This window comes from Mobula hypostoma, chromosome 4 (assembly GCF_963921235.1).
Source record: "Mobula hypostoma chromosome 4, sMobHyp1.1, whole genome shotgun sequence".
In the NCBI taxonomy this organism is placed as follows: Eukaryota; Metazoa; Chordata; class Chondrichthyes; order Myliobatiformes; family Myliobatidae; genus Mobula; species Mobula hypostoma.
The window spans coordinates 194961425-194983132 of NC_086100.1; the positions used below are offsets into that span (position 1 = coordinate 194961425).

The window sequence follows — 21708 nt, forward strand, 5'->3', positions numbered from 1 at the left end:
ATATTGACTGGCTGCATCACAGTCTGATATGGAGACATCAATGCCCCCGAAAGGAAAATCCTACAGAAAGTAGTGGATACCGCCCAGCCCATAACGGGTAAAACCCTCTCAGCCACTGAGCACATCTACATGGAACATTGTCGCAGGAAAGCAGCATCCATCAACAGGAATCCTCACCACCAGGACAAGCTCTCTTCTCACTGCTGCCATCAGGAATAAAGTACAAGACCCTCAGGACTCACAACATCAAGTTCAGGAACAGTTACTAACTCTCAACCATCAGGCAACTACTTATTGCGATTTATTCCTATTTGCATTTGCACAGCTTGTTGTCTTGTGTCCTCTAGTTGATCTTTCCCTGCTTCTGTTACAGTTACTACTCTATAGTGAGTATGCCTCAGGGTTGTATATGGTGACATACATGTACTTTGATAATAAAATTACTTTGAACTCTTGAACTGAACTCTTGGGACAACTTCACTTGTCCCATCATTTCGATGTTCCCACAACTTATGGATTCACTTTGAAGGACTCCTCATCTCATGTTCTCGATATTTATTGCTTATTTATTTATTGTTTTGTTTCTTCTTTTCTTATTTGCACAGTTTGCTGTCTTCTGCACTCTGGATGAACGCCCTAGTTGGGTGGTCTTTGATTCTGCTATAGTTATTATTCTATGGATTTCTTGAGTGTTCTCACAAGAAAATGAATCTCAGGGTTATATAGTTGACATATATGTACTCTGATATTACTCTGAACTTTGAATATGTACCGATGCAGTCTAAATTTTCACCAGCGACGATCTTGGCAAACTCATCAATGAATTTCTCTGCTGCTTCATGATCTGAATCAGAATCACTTTATTACCAGTTTGTGAAACACAACAGAATTGATTGTGGTCCAGTGCCAGACATAAAACACAGGACAATACCATAACAGACAACACAAGAGCAACCAACAATTTACAAGACAATAGTGCAGACAGCCAACAGCAATCAACAATTAGCACAGCAGTCACACACGCAAATGTCAATAATCAAATTTAAATAAATGTGAACACATGAACAGACTCATTAATTATCAACAGAACAAAGAGAGCAGGAAAGACCTTTTAACAGATGTTGTGGAGGACACTTTATCACAAATCTTTAAAAATTTTATGCGTACCTTTTCTTAAATTTCTGCAACCATCCTGCTGAATATTCACAATTACAGTCCCTTGAAAAAGTATTCAAACCCCATCCCTTTGTTCACATAAATGAGATTTTGATCAACTTAATTGAGGCTTGGGGGCTGAATACATTATCAAAGTACTGTACGTTCAATTTTTAGTTCATGGTGATGGATCTTTGCTTATTTCATGATCAGCACACCGTTAAGCGGCATATGTTTACCCCGACACTGACAATACATGATCGAGATCTTCATTTTCACTTAATGTTTTCCTTTTTCTCATTCACTTCTGTTCATTGCTTTGCGAGGTCACTTCTCAGAACTGTGTGGTGTGCAGGGACCTGCGCATCGCCAGAGAGACCTTCCCAACACCTTGCGGAATTTTCCATTTGTGATGCTGTGACGTCATGTCGGCATTCAAAACAAAACTTTGGATTACAGATTTTGGAATTTTGGCTAAGGGGTGCCCAACCTCTACTAGCTTTGGGACAGTTTCAGAAAGGCAACTGCTTAATGGCTGCTTAAACATGCAACAGCAGGCTTTATGTTGGGCTTCTAAGAAAATAATACAAAAATCACAACTGTGAAGCAGGCAGAACAGTGAGAGAATCTGATAACACGGAATCAGGCCCTTCGGCCCATCTTGTCCATGCTGGTTCTTTTATTTATTTAGCGATACAGTGTGCAACAGGCCCTTCCGGCCCAAAAGGCCATGCCGCCCAGCAACCCACCTATTGAACCCCAGCCTAATCACTAACCGGTACGTCTTTGGACAATGGGAGGAAATCAGAGCCACTGCAGGAGTTGGTCACATCTGGCCACAAAACCCCCTAAACCTCTGCCATCCATGCACTGCTCCGGGCTTCTTCTCCGAGGCTCCACTTTTGTCCCAAACGCCATTTGCTTGCTTTTACTGTTTGCACGATTTGTTCCTCTCCCTCACCCTCACCCCACATCGGGTCTTTTTTAATGGGTTCTTTTGGCTCTCTTGTTTTGTGACTGCCTGCAAGGAGACGAATCTCAGGGTTGTATAATGTATACACACTTTGATAATAAAATGTCCTTTGAACTTTGAACGGCAATTTCAGTCGTGTTTTAAAATGGAGCTGATGTGCTGGCTTCAACCACAATTTCTGGCAGCATTCTCCAAATATCAACACACCCTGAGTGAAGAAATTGCGTCTGATGTCCCTTCTAAATCTCTTGCCTCTGAGCTTAAACCTAAGCCCTCTTGTTTTTAGCAGCCTCTCCCTGGGGGAAAAGAGACTATAGGCTTTCACCCTGTCTATACTCCCCCCCCCATTAGTTTATATACAGTCACCCCTCACTCTCCTGTATGCCAGGGAAAAAAGCCCAAGTCTATGCAACCTCTTCCTGTGACTAGGGCAATATCCCAGTAAAACTTTTCTGTACTCTTCGTCTAGCTTAATAACACCTTCGCTATAACAGGCTGGTTAAAATTGTAAAGAACACACCAAGTGAGGCCTCATCAATGTCTTATATAACCACAACATTAACCCAACAAGGCCTGAGAAGATTTAGTATATCACCAAAGAGAGTCATAAATTTCTACAGATGTACTGTGGGGAGCATTCTAACTGGCTGCATCACTGTCTGGTGTGGGGGTGGGGGGGGGAGAGGAGGAGGGCACTGCACTGCAGAAAGTTATAAACTCACTCAGCTCCATCATGGGCACTAGCCTCCCCAGCATCCAGGAAATCTTCAAGGAACAATGCCTCAAAAAGATGGCATCCATCACCAAGGACCCCCACCACCCAGGACATGCCCTGGTCTCATTGCTTCCATTAGGGATGAGGTACAGGAGCCTGAAAGGGCTCACTCAACATTTCAGGAACAGCTTCTTCCTCTTTGCCATCCGGTTGCTAAATTGACATTGAACCCACGAACACTACTACCTCTATTTCTGTTTCTCTTTTTGCACTATACACACTTCTTACTGTAATTTAAAGTTTTTAATCACCACGTACTGCATTGTACTGCTGCCAAATAACAAATGCCAGTGATATTAAACCTGATTCTGATTCCAGCTGATGGTGCACTGCACGTCAGACACCTCCCTCACCAAACAACAGGAATTCTGCAGATGCTGGAAATTCAAGCAACACACATCAAAGTTGCTGGTGAACGCAGCAGGCCAAGCAGCATCTATAGGAAGAGGCGCAGTCGACGTTTCAGGCCGAGACCCTTCGTCAGGACTAACTGAAGGAAGAGTGAGTAAGGGATTTGAAAGCTGGAGGGGGAGGGGGAGATGCAAAATGATAGGAGAAGACAGGAGGGGGAGGGATGGAGCCAAGAGCTGGACAGGTGATAGGCAAAAGGGGATACGAGAGGATCATGGGACAAAGCGGTCTCCCAGTCTGCGTCGGGTCTCACCAATATATAAAAGGCCACATCGGGAGCACCGGACGCAGTACATCACCCCAGTCGACTCACAGGTGAAGTGTCGTTTCATGTGGAAGGACTGTTTGGGGCCCTGAATGGTGGTAAGGGAGGAAGTGTAAGGGCATGTGTAGCACTTGTTCCGCTTACAAGGATAAGTGCCAGGAGGGAGATCAGTGGGGAGGGATGGGGGGGACGAATGGACAAGGGAGTCGCATAAGGAGCAATCCCTGCGGAAAGCAGAGAGGGGTGGGGAGGGAAAGATGTGCTTAGTGGTGGGATCCCGTTGGAGGTGGCGGAAGTTACGGAGAATAATATGTTGGACCCGGAGGCTGGTGGGGTGGTAGGTGAGGACCAGGGGAACCCTATTCCTAGTGGGGTGGCGGGAGGATGGAGTGAGAGCAGATGTGCGTGAAATGGGAGAGATGCGTTTGAGAGCAGAGTTGATGGTGGAGGAAGGGAAGCCCCTTTCTTTAAAAAAGGAAGACATCTCCCTTGTCCTGGAATGAAAAGCCTCATCCTGAGAGCAGATGCGGCGAAGACGGAGGAATTGCGAGAAGGGGATGGCATTTTTGCAAGAGACAGGGTGAGAAGAGGAATAGTCCAGATAGCTGTGAGAGTCAGTAGGCTTATAGTAGACGTCAGTGGATAAGCTGTCTCCAGAGACAGAGACAGAAAGATCTAGAAAGGGGAGGGAGGTGTCGGAAATGGACCAGGTAAACTTGAGGGCAGGGTGAAAGTTGGAGGCAAAGTTAATAAAGTCAACGAGTTCTGCATGCGTGCAGGAAGCAGCGCCAATGCAGTCGTCGATGTAGCGAATGACATCAGTGGATAAGCTGTCTCCAGAGACAGAGACAGAAAGATCTAGAAAGATCACCACCTTATCTACCCGAGGAGAGGCCATCACTGGACATCAACCTCAGTCGCTCCAAAACCAGCCTATCATCCCATCGACACCCATAGCATGATTCAGGCTTGAATGTAGACAAAGGTATACGTGAGAACAGATAGGTGTTTAGATCGCAGCCACACCACCTTGACACCTGTTGCCAGAGCAGTGTTCACAATTCAGGGCAGAAGAACACAGAGGCCGACATATTCACCCAAAATTCAGACAAGAGTTTAAGAATAAAATACACTGTCCAGTTGATATGGTAATAAAGAAAGTTCACCAGGAAGGAGGTACAGGAGCCTCAGGTCCCACACCACCAGGTTCAGGAACAATTACAACCTTTGAATCATCAGGCTCCTGAACCAGCGTGAGTAACTTCACTCACCTCAACACTGCACTGATTCCACAACCTGTGGACTCACTTTCAAGGACTGGTGTTCTCAGTATTATTTATTTACTATTTATTATTATTATCGTTTATTTTGTACTGCAGCTCGTCTTCTTTTGCACATTGGTTGTGTTAGTCATTGTTTTTCCCGATTCGGTTGTATGTGGAACAGGCTCTTCTGACCCAATGAGCCACATCACCTAGCAACCAACCTATTTCTGTTTAAACTGAGATACAGCCCGGAATAGGCCCTTCAGGCTGCACTGCTCAGCAACCCCTGATTTAATCCTAGACTGACCATGGGCCAATTTCCCAATGACCAATTAACCTATCAATCGGTAGGTCTTTGCTGAGAGGAAACCCCAGCACCCGGAGGAAACCCACACGGTCACAGGGAAAACGTACAAACTCCTGACAGACAGCCACAGGAATTGAACCCGAGTCACTGTTACTGTGAAGCATTGTGATAACTATTAGCTACCACGCCACTACAACCCTAGCCAGGTCACAGGATAATTTACAATGACCAATTGAACGACTAACTGGTACATCTTTGGACAGTGGTGGAAACCAGAGCACCCGGAGGAAACCTATGCTCTCACGGGAAGGACATACAAAATTCCTACAGACAGCATTGGAACTGAACTCTGAATTCTGACACCCCAAACTGTAATCGTGTCACACTATCCACTGTGAATGCCAGCAAGCTAATGAATCTTGGGGATGTATGTGGTGGCATTTGGGTACTTTGACAAATAAATTTACCTTGAACTATGAAGTAATCAGCAGAGTAGGCTGTGACTCAGCTCAAGCAAAATGCAATTAATTAAATCACACTTGAACGACGTGCACATAAACTGGAACATGATTCTAACTGGATCTCCATAGCCTTTGAAAAGAAACTAAACTGTGGACAGGAGGCCTCGACAACGGGTACTCAAAATTGCCCACTGTATCACCAGCGCCAGCCTACCCACCATCTAGGGCACATATACAGAAAGGTGCCAGGAAAAGGGCCAGTAACATCATGAAGGATTCTGCCCAGCCTGATCATGGACTACTTGTCCCAATCCCTGGCAGGAGGCTGCGTAGCATTCACATCAGGTTAACCAGACTCGAAAACGGGTACTTTCCCCAAGCAGCACACACAAAATGCTGGAGGAACTCAGCAGGCCAGGCAGCATCTATGGAAAAAAGTACAGTCAACGTTTCAGCCTGAAACTGTACTTTTTTTCCCCATAGATGCTGCCTGGCCTGCTGAGTTCCTCCAGCATTTTGTGTGTGCTGCTCTGGATTTCCAGCATCTGTACATTTTCTCCTGTTTGTGACTTTCCCCAGGCAGAAAGGCTGATCTACACCTCCATTGCTTGATTATTTCTCAACAGTCACCTTATGTGCAGCCTAGTGTCACATTATGGACATACAATCAATGTATATCAGCAACACACACAAAATGCTGGAGGAAAAGGGTACAGTTGATGTTTCGAGCCGAGACCCTTCGGCAGGACTGGAGAGAAAAAGATGAGGAGTAGAGGTAAAAGGGGGAGGGGGAGGGGAGGAAGACACACAAGGTGGTGATATATAGTTAAATAGTGGAAAAAATAGAAATAAAAAAATGTAAGGTAGTGTTCATGGTTTCATTGTCCATTCAGAAATCGGATGCTAGAGGGGAGGATGCTGTTCCTGAATCATTGAGTGTGTGCCTTCAGGCTCCTGTACCTCCTTCCTGATGATAGTAATGAGAAGAGAACATGCCCTGAGTAATGGGGGTCCTTAATGATGGAGGCCGCCTTTCTGAGGCACCGCTCCTTGAAGACATCCTGAATACTATGGAGGCGAGTACCCATGATGGAGCTGACTGGGTTTACAACCCTCTGCAGCTTACTTTGGTCTTGTGCAGTAGCCTCATCCACCACCCTCTGCTTACCGGACAGCGATGCAGCCAGATACAATGCTCTCCATGGCACATCTGTAGAAATTTAAGAGTGTTTCAGGTGACACACCAAATCTCCTCAAACTCCTAATGAGATATAGCCACAGTCATGTATTCTTTGTAGCTGCATCGATACGTTGGATCCAGGTTAGGTCGTCAGAGAGATATTGAAACAAAAATGGAGCTACTTGTGACACCGAGAGGCTTAGTTAGTACTCACAAGAGACAGCCATGAATATCAAACACTTCCTTTGCAGGCTACGAGTGCCAACTCTGGTGACGCTAGCAGGGAAATAGTGGTAAAGTAAATAGGACATTGTGTCAGTTTGAAAAGTATATTGTTTCTCTCTCTCTGCCCCGAAACATTCTTCAATAATTGTCCTCTGATTACAACAGATAGTCTTCTGTATGTCGACTAATGACTGAAGAGAGGCCCATACTTTATAAGAACAATAAACTCTTTACAAACACTTCCTACAAACCATACATTAAAAATCATTCAGCAGCTCAGGCAACATCCTTGCAAATTTATTTATGAGGTACAGCGCGAAATAGGCCTTTCCAGCCCGTTGAGCTGCGCTGCCTAGCAAATCGCCCAATTTAATCCCAAGTCTAATCATAGGACAATTTACAATGACCAACTAGCCTACCAACCAGTACGAAATCGGAGTACCTGGAGGAAACCCATGCAGTCTTGGGGCGAATGTATAGACTCTCTACAGCCAGCAGCAGGAATTGAAGCTGTGTCACGTTCTCTGTAAGATGTTGTGCTAACCACCATGCTACCGTGCCACAATGAATAAGCGGGCAACGTTTCAGGCCATATTCAGGAATGTATTCTCAAACCGAAACACTGACTGTTTACTCCTTTCCATTGATGCTGCCTGACCTGCTGAGCCCTCCGGCATTTTGTGTGTTTTGCTTTGGGTTTCTAGCATCTGCAGACTTTCTCGTGTTTATTAAAATCATTCCTTTAATTCACATTCCTATATCAAAGAATGATCAGAATTTATCTTTCAGACAATACCAACAAGGCAAAATTTAAATTCAAGTTTAAGTTCATGCTCATTGTCATTGAATTATATACATGTATACCAAACGAAACAATGCTCCCCTGGACCAAGGTGCACAAATCAGTACATATAACACCACCATTGTCTGTGAGGGGTTTGTACATTCTCCCTGTGACGGCTTGGGTTTCCTCCAGGTGCTCCGGTTTCCTCCCACAGTCCAAAGAGGTACTGTTTGGTAGGTTAACTAGTCACTGTAAATCGTCCTGTGATTAGGCTAGGGTTAAATCCGGGTTCTGCAGCATTTACGTCAACAACCAACACAACCCATGGATGTGCTGGGGGGAGCCCACAAGTGTCACCACACATTCCGGCACCAACACAGCCAAAATGCTCAAAGTTCAAAGTCAACTTACTCAAAGTCACCATATACTACCAGGAGATTCCTTTTCTTACAGGCATTCACAATAGAGTCAAGAAATACAACAGGGTCAATGAAGAACTACACACAGACACACACACACAAATACTGACAAACAACCAATGCGCAAAAGGCAAACTGTGAAAAAACAAAAAAACAAGAGTTGGAAAACTCTTTAGTAATTTGCTTCAAAAATGAATGCTAACGGTAAAAATTTTCAATGTTGCAGTATAGAATCAGAATTAGGTTTGATATCATTGAACTTATGTAATGAAATTTGTTATGTGGAAGCAGTACTTTGCAATGCATAATTATAAAAACTGTAAATTACGATAATTATGTATATTAAAAAAAGTTTAAAAAGATGACTTTGCTTGGTTTTATCTCCAGAATTTAAAGATCAAGATTATTGTCCATAAGATATAGGAGCAGAATTAGGCCATCTGGCCCATCGAGTCTGCTCCACCATTTAATCATGGCTGATTCTTTTTTTTTTAACCTCCTCAACCCCAGTTCCCGGCCTTCTCTCCGTAACCTTTGACGCCATATCCAATCAAGAACCTATCAATCTCTGCCTTAAATACACCCAACAACCTGGCCTCCACAGCTGCATGTGGCAACAAATTCCACTAATTCACCACCCTTTGGCTAAAGAAATTTTTCCATATCTCTGTTTTAAAAGGGCACCCCTATATCCCGAGGCTGTGCTCTCTTGTCCTAGACTCTCCCACCATAGGAAACATCCTTTCCACATCTACTCTGTCTAGGCCTTTCAACATTTGAAAGGTTTCAATGAGATCCCTCCTCGTCCTTCTGAATTCTAGCGAGTACAGGCCCAGAGCCATCAAACATTTCTCTTATGATAACCCTTTCATTCCTGGAATCATCTTTCTGAACCTCCTCTGAACCCTCTCCAATACCAGCGCATCTTTCTAAGATGAGGGACCCAAAACTGTTCACAATACTCAAGGTGAGGCCTCACCAGTGCCTTATAAAGCCTCAGCATCACATCCCTGCTCTTGTATGCTAACATGGCATTTGCCTTCCTCACTACCGACTCGACCGTCATTCAACCACGCACATGAATACAGCCAAACGAAACATCGTTCCTCTGGTGCCAAAGTGCAAAGCACGGACCCGACAGCACACTGCACGTACAGCAAATCTTGTTATGATAGCAAAAAATACACAATCACAAAAAATATTATAGCCCAAGTCCCTGAGTGTCATGGCCCATAGGTTGATGATGCAGTATTCTGAAAGAACAGCTGTACCAAAAGGATATTAAATAAAAATGCAAATCAATAACCGGAGTCACACAACTCACCAGAACAAAGCTCCACACTATAAATCATGAAATCACGCCTGCTTGGAGTTTATTTTTCTTCAAACATCATTTATAAATTGAATAAAACAAACTTCGCCAGTGATACCTGTAGTAGCCATATACCTATTTTCTATGTCTGTAATGTATTTTATATTGCCTGCTAATTATGAGTAATTTGTCACCTGGGTTGGGGCATGGTAGAGCAAATCAGCATAGTAACATATTTATGTTCAGTTTAGTCTAGTCAGAGCCAGGGTTAAGCCAGGGATGTTATTTTTATGCAACATACATCAAAGTTGCTGGTGAACGCAGCAGGCCAAGCAGCATCTATAGGAAGAGGCGCAGTCGACGTTTCAGGCCGAGACCCTTCGTCAGGACTTGTTGTTTATGTTATTTTTATGCTGGCTGCTTATCGCTAACTTTGCTGATCAATCACAAATTAAACGGCTAATTTCTCTATTACACTAAGATCACTTAAATATGCTAATTTATACCACTTATCTCTTTATATCACTAGTTTTAGTTTTGGTAGTTGTTTTTTTTAAATATCGCTACAAGGTTGTCTGTCTGTGCTGGCAATGCATAATTATAAAAACTGTAAATTACAATAATTTCAGCTCTAGCAGTCTAAAACGGGAATATATGGAGATTTCCATGAGAGCTGCTTGCGCAAGTCGCCTTCTTAATGCCGCCAACACACCCATCAGCTTCCAGCTTCTCACTTCATCTCCCCCACCCACCTGGTCTCACTACCACCTGCAAGCTTGTATTCTTTCCCCTCCCTCCACCTTCCTTTTCTGGGTTTGTTTCCCCCCCCCCCAACTTCCTTCCCAGTCCTGATGAAACGTATTGGCTCGAAACGTCAACTGTTTATTCCCCTCCATAGACGCTGCCTGACCTGCTGAGGTACTCCATAATCTAGTGTGTGTGGCTGGATAGATTAGAGTCTTTTAAGGGACGTTTAGAATGTGAGGAAAATGGAAGGATGTGGACATTGTGTCGGCATAAGGGATTAATTTGGCCATTTGATTACTAATTTAATTGGTTCAGCACAACATTGAGGACTGAAGGGCCTGTTCCTGTTCTGTACTGTTCCATGTCCTTGTTGGTAGAAGTAACAGGTGAATTTGTGGTCAGTAATATAATTCATTAGATAACTGAAAGAAATTTTTTCTTCCCCACACCATCTGTGGAATCATATCTATCCTATAAACATCTATACTCACGACCGTCGACAGATGTGCAGTAGGGAGCACCCTAACAAGCTGCGTCACTGCACGGTACAGAAACTGCACTGCGGCGGACGGGAAGTCTCTACGGCAAGTAGTCGAAACTGCCCAATGCATCACCAGCACCAGCCTACACACCATCAAGGACATATATACAGAAAGGTGCCAGGGAAAGGCCCATAATATCATGAGACATCCCACCCACCCTGCTCGTGGACTGTTTGTCCCACTCCTAGGGAGGGGGCGACACAGCATCCGCACCAGGACCACCAAACTCAAAACCAGTGACTTTCCCCAAGCAGTGAGGCTGATCAACACCCCCGCCCACTGACCCACCCCTCCACACCCTATCATTTCCCGTCAGAGTCACCTTATGTACAGACACTCCTGTGCCTAGTGTCAATTTATGTGTTTTTTTTTTGCTGCATCATATCCAGAGTAACGATTATTTTGTTCTCCTTCACACATGTGCACTGGGAATGACATTAAGCAGTTCTGAATCTTGAATCTTAAGAGGGATGCTAATCACCCCTGTGCCTGTGCTGGGACCTCCACAACAGCTGTGCAATTGGTTCTGCACCCGGCTCCATTTCTCCAGCTCAGCAAATTTCTCTTTAAGTATATATCAGATTCACTATGCTCCTTGGTGGATCTAGATAATGCCATACCCATATTTGAAAGGAGTGGAACTGTAACACTATATTCCACATTGTTATCACTTTCCTCTGTAAACTACCTCAACATATGTCAATGTTTTAAAATGATTTGCATGGAAGGCAGGCAAAACAAACTTTTTCCACTGTAGTCGATAATCAGACCGTTAGGCATAGGAGCAGAATGAGGCCACTCAGCCCATCGAGTCTGCTGCACTATTTGACACGGCTGATTTATTTTCCCTGTCAACCCCATTCTGCTGCCTTTTCCCCGTAACCTTTGAAACCCTGAGTAATCATGGATCTATCAACCTCCGCTTTAAGTATACCCAACAACTTTGCTCCACAGCCGTCTGTGGCAAAGAACTTCACAGATTCACCACCCACTGGCCAAAGTAATCTGTTCTAAAGGGATGTCCCTGTACTCTGAGGCTCGGCCCTCCATCTCTAGACTATCTCAATATTACAAATCTCCTCTCCACTTCACTCTGTCCAGGGTTCCCAACCCATGGAGCCTCACCATTAAGTGAGGGGTCTGTGGATCCCAGGCTGGGGACACCTGATCTAAGCCTCTCAATATGCGATAAGTTTCAATGAGACTCCCCCACACCCCCCCACCATTCTTTTAAACTCCAGCAAGTACAGAGCCCAGAGCCATCAATGCTCCTCATACATTAACCCTTTCATTCCCTATGTGACAATGTTAAACAATTAACAAAGGATTCTGCCTGAGCAGCCTCCAACCTGGCATTTTCTGACTTCTGGTAACTATGCCCCCCTCTCTTTCTTTTCTCTCTCCTCTTGGTCCCCATTACTCTCTCTCCTACCCCACACTGATGGAGACAGACATGAGAAGCAGAGGAACATCTGGAGAAATTTCTGAAACGCCTGGTTCGCTGCTGCTGCTACTGTGCGATCGAGAATCTCCGGAGGGAAGGCCCCAAAATCCCCGGCTTTGCCTGCTGCTGGCGACCGAGGCTGAGGTCGAAGCGTTCGGATAGAGATGGTGCTCGGTACTCGGTGTTGGAGGGCTGATCAGAGCTCGAAGTTTTCAGATGACTCAGAGTCGGACTGTGGTTGGGCATGGCAAGGAGTTTTCTTCCTTCTCCCGTCTGCATGAGATGTGGGACTTTCAAGAGACTTTGAACTTTTTTTACTGTGCCCATGGCCTGTTCTTCATCAAGTTATGGTATTGCTTGCACTGTTGTAACTATATGTCATAATTCTGTGGTTTTTGTTAGTTTTTTAGTCTTGGTCTGTCCTGTGTTTCTGTGATATCACAACCAGAGGAAAATTGTATCATTTCTTAATGCATGCATTACTAAATGACAATAAAAGAGGACTGGGTGTCCTCATGATCTAACTCTCCGTCTGACCCTCACACACACACACATTCTCCTCAACCGTCCCCCTCCCCACTTCTCTGCCTTTATTCCACGTTCCACTTTCCTCCTTTATCAGATTCCAATATCTTCTGCCTTTTGTCACTACATCACCTCCCATTTTTGACATCACTCCTCCCACATCTTCCTATTGCACCCCCCGCCCCATTTTCACCTGGAGGCATCTATCAAGTTTATTGTTACCTGACTGTACATACATACAACCAAATGAAGCATTCCTCCAGACCATGGTGCATCCACAATACATGTATCACACACAGCACATAAAACAAAATATTCCTGCAAATACGGCACATTTTACATGTCTTAGGCACATGTAAAAAAAATTCTGTAAAGCCAAGATGCTTTCAAAAACTTAGAAATGTTTCATTTCATTATACCAAAAAAATTACAATAAAGAGCAGTAAACAGTAAAACAAAAGCTAAATCAAATCAATATTTGGGGTGGCCATCCTTTCCCTTTAAAACTACACCAATTCTCTTGGGTGCACTGTCGTGCAGTTTTATAAGAAAATCAGCTGGGGGGGGGGGGGTTTGTTTCAAGCATTTTGGAGAACTTGCCACAGTTCTCCAGACTTTGGCTGTCTCGCTTGCTTCTGTCTCTCCAGGTAATCCCGGACAGCCTCGGTGATGTTGAGATCAGGGCTCTGGGGAGGCTATGCCATCTGAAACCACATAAAACAGGGGTTCCCAACCTTTTTTTTAATCCCTACCATTAACCGACTGGTCTGAGTCGTGGTTGGGAATCGTGATATAAAAAACTCTAGGGGGCCCTAGACTTTTGCACAGTACTGTTAAATTAACCAAATATAATTCAAAATGCGTGCAGAAGGTGAACAGTAAACAGCTCGCTGCCCTAGTGAGGAGACTTTGATGTTGGCAGGGTATTCATTAGTCTCAGAGTCTGAGGGAAGAAGCTGTTACCCAGTCTGACAGTCCTAGTCCTGATGCTCCTGTACCTCCTTCCTGATAGTAGTGGGTCAGAGAGATTGTGGGATGGGTGGTAGGGATCCTCAACCACCAGCTCCAGCTCCACCCCTTTCCTCCAACTTTTTGCACCGGCTAGCTTCCTTCTTTTTTTCCAGTCTACATGAAGGGCCCTGACCCGAGGCGCAGACTGTCCATTTACCCTCATGGATGCTGCCCGACCCACCAAGTTCCTCCAACACTCTGTATTGCTTCAGATTCCAGCTTCTGCTCTCTCTCTTGTTTGCACCAAATGGTTCTTCCTGGGATGCTAGCCAATACTTTTGTCAATCAATATCAGAAAGCAAATTACACGGTCATTATCACACCACTGATGCGGAAACCTTGATGTGTTTTTCATAATGCCTGTCATAATCACTATATCACTGAGTACATATACTTCCAACAGGTACACCTGCTCATTAGTGCAAATATGTAATCAGGCTACAACTCAATGCACTAAAGCATGCAGCCACGGTCAGGAGGTTCAGTTGTTGTTCAGACCAAACATCAGAATGAGGAACGAATATGACCCGAGTGACTTTGACCGTGAAATGATTGTTGGTGTCAGACGGGGTGGTTTGAGTATCTCAGAATCTACCTATCTCTTGGGAATTTTCATGCACAATAGTCTCAAGAGTTTACAGAGACTGGTGCAAAAAAACCAAACAGAAAATCCAGCCAGCAGCTCTTCTGTGCGTGAAAACACCTTGTTAATGGAGAGGTCAGAGGAGAATGGCCAGACTGGTTCTAACGGATAGGAAGGAGACGGTAACTCAAATTACAGTGATGTGCAGAAGAGCAGGCTGTATCTTCAAGAGGGTGGGCTAGAGCAGCGAAAAGACCATGAACATACATTCAATGGGTACTTTATTAGGCATAGGCTGTGCATTAAATTGGCCACTGAATGTACTTATTGAACTGCAGAGCACATTCGGATGTGAAAAATCACTTAATAAAATGTTTTTGTCATTTTGTTTCAAAGGTAGTTAAACACGTTAGATCTTCATTCATGATTGCTACAACTTCTGTGTAAAATTAATCTATTAAATTCACTTCAATACCAGGTATTTGTTTCGTTTTGACATCCAGCTCCGCTGATAAAACTGAATTAACACCAGGCTTATTATCACTGACATCTGTCGTGAAATTTAACACACAAGAGATTCTGCAGATGCTGCAATCCAGAGGAACACACACACACACTCGCTGGAGGAGCTCAGCAGGTCGGGCAGCGGCCATGGAGAGGAATAAACAGTCAACGTTTTGGGCAGCATCATATCTATCGATGCTGCCCGACCTGCTGAGCACCCCCAGCAATTTGTGCGCGTTGCCGTGAAATCTGTTGTTTTGCGGTGGCAGTTCAGTACAATTTTAAATTTCTCTGGGGTGTTCCGATGCCCGGGATGGTGGCAGAGAGAGGCTTTTAAGAGATGTTTATGGATGCAAGGAAAATGGAGGGATATGGAGATGGTGCAGGTAGGAGGGATTAATGTTCGGGTGCTTTTTGATTGTTGAGATGGTTCGGCACAACATTGTGGGCCGAGTGGCCTGTACTGTACTGTTCTATGTTACAAGAAACAGAAATATATAATGCAAAAAAGGAGTAAAATAGCGAGGTGGTGTTCAAGGTCAGTTAGGGACCAATGGTCCTGTGGGTGAAAAAGACATTTATGTTTCAATAATAATCTTAAATTGAAGACTAGGAATAAATTACTGGAGAACAAACATCGTAATTCCACACCCAGCCCGAACTCTGCCGAACTTCCGGTAGTGTTTTCCTATTTAGACACTGAGCAAGCTGCCTGCGAAGGTATAGCAGGTGTCACAGAGACAGCGGGCTGTGTGTTTCGGAGGTCTCACAATCGGCGTTGATCCAACTCGGAACGACGGCCACAACTAATTCCATCAAATTCAGCTCGTTTCCCTCTGACCTAGCTGAGTGCTCCCCACGTGCTCCTACATTTAAAAAGTAACAAATCCGCGGTGTTTTACTCCGAAAATCGCTACAAGTCACGCCGAGGTCGAGCACAAGCAGTTTCCTTTGTGATCCAAGAATCGCGCTGATTATTTCACCCTCGTAAACAACGCATGGCGAAGCCACTGTCGCCTCTCGACCAGCTCACGTACATGTCAATGACTTGGATTAATACCAGTAGGAAATATCGATAAAAATGAAATAAAATAAAGCAGACACCAACACCTACCACTATAAGAGATGGTCTTCCTGGGAAGTGATTCCTTAGCCAAGCCCAAAACATAGACACTGATAGGACAGAAAATCGCAACGTAAACAGCCACAGCCGCGGATCCCCCCTTCATCGTGTCTTAAGATATCTGAGAACAAAAATATTTCCAATTCTTTTTCTCTCCCAGTTATCTTCTTGCTTCTAATACCACCGGGCGGAGAAGAATAAAGTACAAACGCCACGACCAGGTGTTTGAAATAAAGGTCAGCACTCCTTCCCCTAATTTTTTTTTTAAAAGCAACTTTTTGTAATCCAACACGGTTTTAAAGTTGGTCTGTAGTTCAGCCTCGAATCCTCTGGAGTTACGAAAAGTTTGCTTGCTTAAAAAACTGCGCTTGATGTCGACAGTCAGACATATTACGCAGTTGCTTTCTTGTTCCTACATGGAGCATGACAACAGCGCCAGGTAGCGAAAGACACTCCAATCGAATGGGCGGGCCAGATTTGAATCGCAGCTTTTTTTTAAAGAACCTAGCGAAACTCCACCTTCTCAACTGTTCCCAAACGGAAAGAACATCAGCGATCCCCTTCTAAACTGGAAATCATTTTTATTCGTGTGGCATTTAGTACTAAACTTGCAGTTTCTTTCTTCATCATTTTTACTTTTGTAATTTTTTTTCCAATGCCTCAAATATATATGCATATAACAATCAGATCAAACCCAACGAGGCGCTTCTTCAGAGAGAGAGGAAAAAAAACCTTCCATTGGGATCTCGCCCAGCAAGCAACAATTTAAAATGCCGGTGAATCTGTTGCGGGGCTTTCAAGTTGATGGAGGGGGTGGGGGAGAGGAGTTTCACTCAGACGCGATCTGTGCAAGGTTGCATGCAATGCAGGAGAAGGAAATTGGGTGATTAAAGATTAAAATGTTCAGATTTTAAAAGCCTGTCGGACTTTGTTGTTACTTTAAAAAGTACGGAGAATAAAGCATGCAAATCCGGACGACGGATGGGGCGGGTATCGGGATCACATGATGACCTCTAAATCCTGGAGCAGGCGAAATGCCGGTAATTACTTTGACTATAAAACACGGGAGCAGAATCTGACCTTCCACAGATACTGCTTGAACCGCCGAGTTTCTCCGGAAATCTGTTTTCAATCCCTGTCGGCACGGTAAGAGTGGTCAGTGTCGTGTTAGGTGGAGGTTCATTTCCTTTTCGCCAGCCCTTTGATGCCAGAACATTTTAAATACTGAATCTTCGGCAAGGCATTACCCGGCGGGTGACAGCGAATAGCTGGCCACTTCTGTCTCCTCACGCAAGAGGGGTACGAAGATGTACGTTAAGGGTATTTTTCAGCTCTGCATAGTATATAGGTCACCCAGCGTGTCGAAAAGCGGCCTACTGTTTACCTGAGCTGGCATGAAAAATGCATGAGGGAAATGTAAGGATAGCAATTTCCCTTCCACTATTTACAGAAGATATCGGTGAAAACTCAGCAGATCCGGCAGTATTTGTGGAAAAGAGTTACATTATAGATCATCGGCTTCATTTTCCACAGGATCTGCCTGGAGTTAGATTTCCCGTACTTGCTGGTCTTGCTGCAGACTTTTCCATCGCAGGCAAAGCCCTCCCCATATGTAATTGATCACATCTGCAAGGACCGCTGCCACAAGAAAGCAGCATCCACCATCAAAGATCCCCACCATCCGGGCCGTGTGCTCTTCCCGCTGCTGCCATCGGGAAGGAGGTACAGGAGCCTTAGGTCCCACACAACCAACCAGGTTCAGGAACAGTTATTACCCTACAACCATCAGCCTCCTGAACTAGCGTGGATAACTTTATTCACCTCAACACTGAACTGATTCCACAGCTTATGGCCTCACTTTCAAAGACCCTACAACTCAGGTTCTCAGTGTTATTTACCTATTTCAAGTTCACGTTTAATTTTCATTCAACCAAACACATGAATACAGCCAAACAAAATCGGTTCCTCTGGGGCCAAGGTGCGAACTACAGTACTGACAGTCATGCACTGCACATTGAGCACTTAGCACATATAATTATGATAGCAGAAAACACAGTTACAGAAAATATAGCCCAATTCCCTGAGGGTCATGACCTGTTAATTGATGATGCATAGATGTTGTCCTGGAGCCATGTTTCTTCAGAACAAGCATGCAGCAGTTCCTCATCTCGCACATGACTGCTGCAGATGAGTGCATTTGAGCTTGTCTTTCATTGAGTGAACACCAGAGGGCAGCACTGACAGGAAAGGGACAGCACCCCCCACAAACCAGTACAGAAACCAGCAGCACAGCCAGCTCTGGTGTCACCTTCCTCGGCAGCCGCCACAGGCAACCCTGAGGCACAAATGAGGGCCTGGTCCGCACTACAACTAAGGCCCCTCAGCTCCCCCGATGCCAGTCTCGTCGATGAATCAGTGGATCAGACCTGCAGTTTTCTACATAACCAATGTCCACCAGGGTCTTGCAATCATGACAAAAGCCTCTGAGATAATATTATTACCTTGGATTTTTAGTAATTTTACAATTTGACTTTTTTTGCATATTGTTTGTCTTTGAGTGTAGTTTTTCATTGATTCTATTGTATTTCTTTCTACCTGCTGTAAATACCTGCAAGAAAATTAATCTCAAGGTAGTATATGGTGGCATATGGGTAAATTGATGGTAAATTTACTTAGATCTTTATATTTTATTTTAATTTGCATTTATCCACCTTTAATTTAAACCAAGCAGTCGGAAGCCACATACTCAGTGGAAGGGACAAGAGGGATGACAAATCAAGTTCTGTTTGTGTGGCGAAAAGGGAACCCAAGGTAAGACTTTCTAAGCTACGTCATAGAGGAACATTAATAGAAGAATATTCTGTTAACAGTTAGTTTAAAAACCACAGTAAGCTTGAGAAATTGTGCTGCAGAAAGAACATCATTCGTGATTTGGCTTGATTTTGGAGGTGGAAACCAAACTAGAGGAACTGAAACGTTCAGTGGTGTGGATGTCGAATTAGAATCCCGTTGATCATACAGTCAGAACACTGAAGAGGAGAGAGAGATGGACTAGAAGTTTGGAGCTACAAGTTCAAAAATTCAACATAAATTTATTATCAAAGTACATATGCAGTATATGTTACTATATACAACCCCGAGATTCATTTTCTTGTGAGAATTCATAGTAAATACAAAGAAACACAATAGAATTAATGAAAAATTACGCACAAAGACTGACAAGCAACCAATCTGCAAAAGAATACAAACTGTGCAAATACAAATAAATCATATAATAATGGTAGTAAATAAATTATACTGAGAACATGAGTTGTAGAGTCCTTGGAAGTATGTCCATAGGCTGTGGAATCAGTTCAGGGTTGAGGTGAGTGAAGTTATCTACGCTAGTTCAGGAGCCTGATGTTTGAAGGGTACTAACTATTCCTGAACCTGGTGGTGTGGGACCTAAGGCTCCTGTACCTCCTTTCCAATGGTAGCAGCAAGAAGTGAGCATAGCCTGAATGTTTTGACCGATCTTTTCCACAGATACTGCCCAACCTGCTGAGTTCCTCCAGTGTGTTGTGAGTGTAGCATAGCCTGGATGTTTGGGGTCCTTGATGATGGAAGCTACATTCTTGTGGCAGCATCCACGAAGATGTGCTCAATGGTGGGGGAGGGAGGTTTAACCTGTGATGGACTGGGCTGTATCCACTACTTGTATGTTTTTCTGATCATAGGCATTGAAGTTTCCATACCAGGCCGCGATGCAAGGATACTCTCCACTGTGTGTCTATGGAAGTTGGACAGTTTATAACACTGGACAACAATGATTTTGCTTCCTGAACTCTTTTGGGTGTATCTTTTGGATTTTGGGCCTCTGATCACGAAAATCACCATGAAATTTCCCTATCACACACCTTTTTTTGAAATCATATTTGTTACTTCAATTCATAATTCAAGCCAATAACTAATGCCAAGATTAAGGAAGGCATTTTTGTTAGTCTACAAATCAAACTGGTCATCAATGAAAGGCAATTTAAAGAGCTTCTAGTGGGACCGGAGAAAATCGCATGGAAGGCATCCAAGAATGTTGTTGAAATTTTCTTGGCAACTACAGAACACCAAACTACGTGCAGCTAGTTAACAACATGCTTCAAGCATACAAAACCATGATCTGCAACATGTCACCGAAGATTCATTTTCTGCATTCCCATTTAGACTTCCTCCCTGCAAATCTTGGCACTGTCAGTGACGAGCATGGTGAAAGGTTTCACCAGGACATTTTGAACTTTTTACTGTCGGATATTGAACTTTTTACTGTTGGACTTCGGCCACATTCCACCGAGATACAACACTGGGCGGCATGGGAGGTCGTTCCATCGAACATGCAGCTCCTCCCGTGGAGGGTCAGACACCCTGAGCCAATAGACTGGTCCTGGACTTATTTTCCATCTGGCATAGTTTGCATTTTGTTGATTGATTGTTTGTGGTTTTTGTATTGCTATATTTACACTCTATTCTTGGTTGGTGTGGCTGTAATGGAACCCAATTTCCCTCAGGATTAATAAAGTATATCTATCTATTAGTCATGGAGAAACGGTATCAGGGCATCTGGAATCCATCAATGTTGGCTGATTATTGTTGGACACTTAAATGAGAAGCCTCAGGCACTATGTACAAATGAAAATTATCAACAAATATTTTTAGTTTAGTTGAACTTTTGCAAGTAAATGCATTATATTAAATGAAAGTTCATTTCTTGTCTCTCCAAATTCCTACATAATACAAGTAGTCTGACATTATATTTGTGTTCAGCTTCAAATAGTCTTTCATAACCAGAAAAAAATTTCTGGGGAAACAAAACTTCTGAAAAAAAATTTGTTGTCCAGTGCAATTGTCATAGGTACCCAGATACAGCGAAAAGCTTTTGCGTGCCATCCAAACAGATCATTTCACACAAATATACATCAAGGTAATAAAACTGAAAATAGAATGCAGCATAAAGTGTGACCGAGAAATTGCAGTGGAGGTAGACAAATGCCTGACAAAGCAACACACAAAAATTTCTGGAAGAAATCAACAGGTCAACCAGCATCCTTGGAGAAGAATAAAGAGGCAACGTTTTGGGCCGAGGCCCTTTTTTTTTCAGATTATGAGGACACTCGGTCCTCGTTTATTGTCATTTAGAAATGCATGCATTAAAAAAATGATACAATGTTCCTCCAGAATGATATCACAAGAAATACAAGACAAACCAAGACTAAAACTGACAAAACCACATAATTATAACATATAGTTACAACAGTGCAATGCAATACCGTAATTTGATAAAGAGCAGACTATGGGCACAGTAAAAAAAAGTCTCAAAGTTCCGATAGCCTCATCATCTCACGTAGACAGTAGAAGGAAGAAATTCTCCCTGCCATGAACCTCCAAGCGCCGCAAACTTGCCGATGCCGCACCACGGAGGCACCCGACTGCAGCGGACTCTGAGTCCGTCCGAAAACTTCGAGCCTCCGACACCGAGCACCGAGTGCTTCGACCCCGCCCCAGCCGCCAAGCAACAAGCAAAGCCAAGGACTCGGGGCCTTCCCCTCCGAAGATTCTGGACCACACAGTAGCAGCAGCAGCGAAGCAGGCATTTCAGAAGTTTCACCAGATGTTCCTCCGTGCTCTCACATCTGTCTCCATCAAATCAGGATTGTGCACGGCACCCTA

The 21708-nt window shown here is 43.9% G+C and overlaps 1 protein-coding gene and 1 long non-coding RNA gene across 4 annotated transcripts in view; one reads left to right on the forward strand and one right to left on the reverse strand.

The window, feature by feature from the left end:
* The window catches only part of LOC134345851 (semaphorin-4F-like), a 174250-nt gene extending 157796 nt beyond the window's left edge, over positions 1–16454 (reverse strand). For both annotated transcript variants that reach the window (XM_063047154.1, XM_063047153.1), the window contains exon 1: positions 16003–16454. In XM_063047154.1, the coding sequence (XP_062903224.1) occupies positions 16003–16117 (115 nt within the window). In that variant the 5' untranslated portion in view covers positions 16118–16454. The remainder of the gene's footprint in view (positions 1–16002) is intronic.
* On the forward strand, positions 15030–20651 carry LOC134345853 (uncharacterized). Of its 2 annotated transcripts, none has more exons than XR_010017779.1 (3): positions 15030–15274; positions 18740–18822; positions 19728–20651. It is a non-coding gene; the product is annotated as an uncharacterized LOC134345853 (long non-coding RNA). The 2 variants fall into 2 exon arrangements; XR_010017780.1 differs by lacking the exon at positions 15030–15274 and adding an exon at positions 17024–17157 and having other exon boundaries at positions 18743–18822.
* The last annotated feature ends 1057 nt before the right edge of the window (positions 20652–21708 follow it).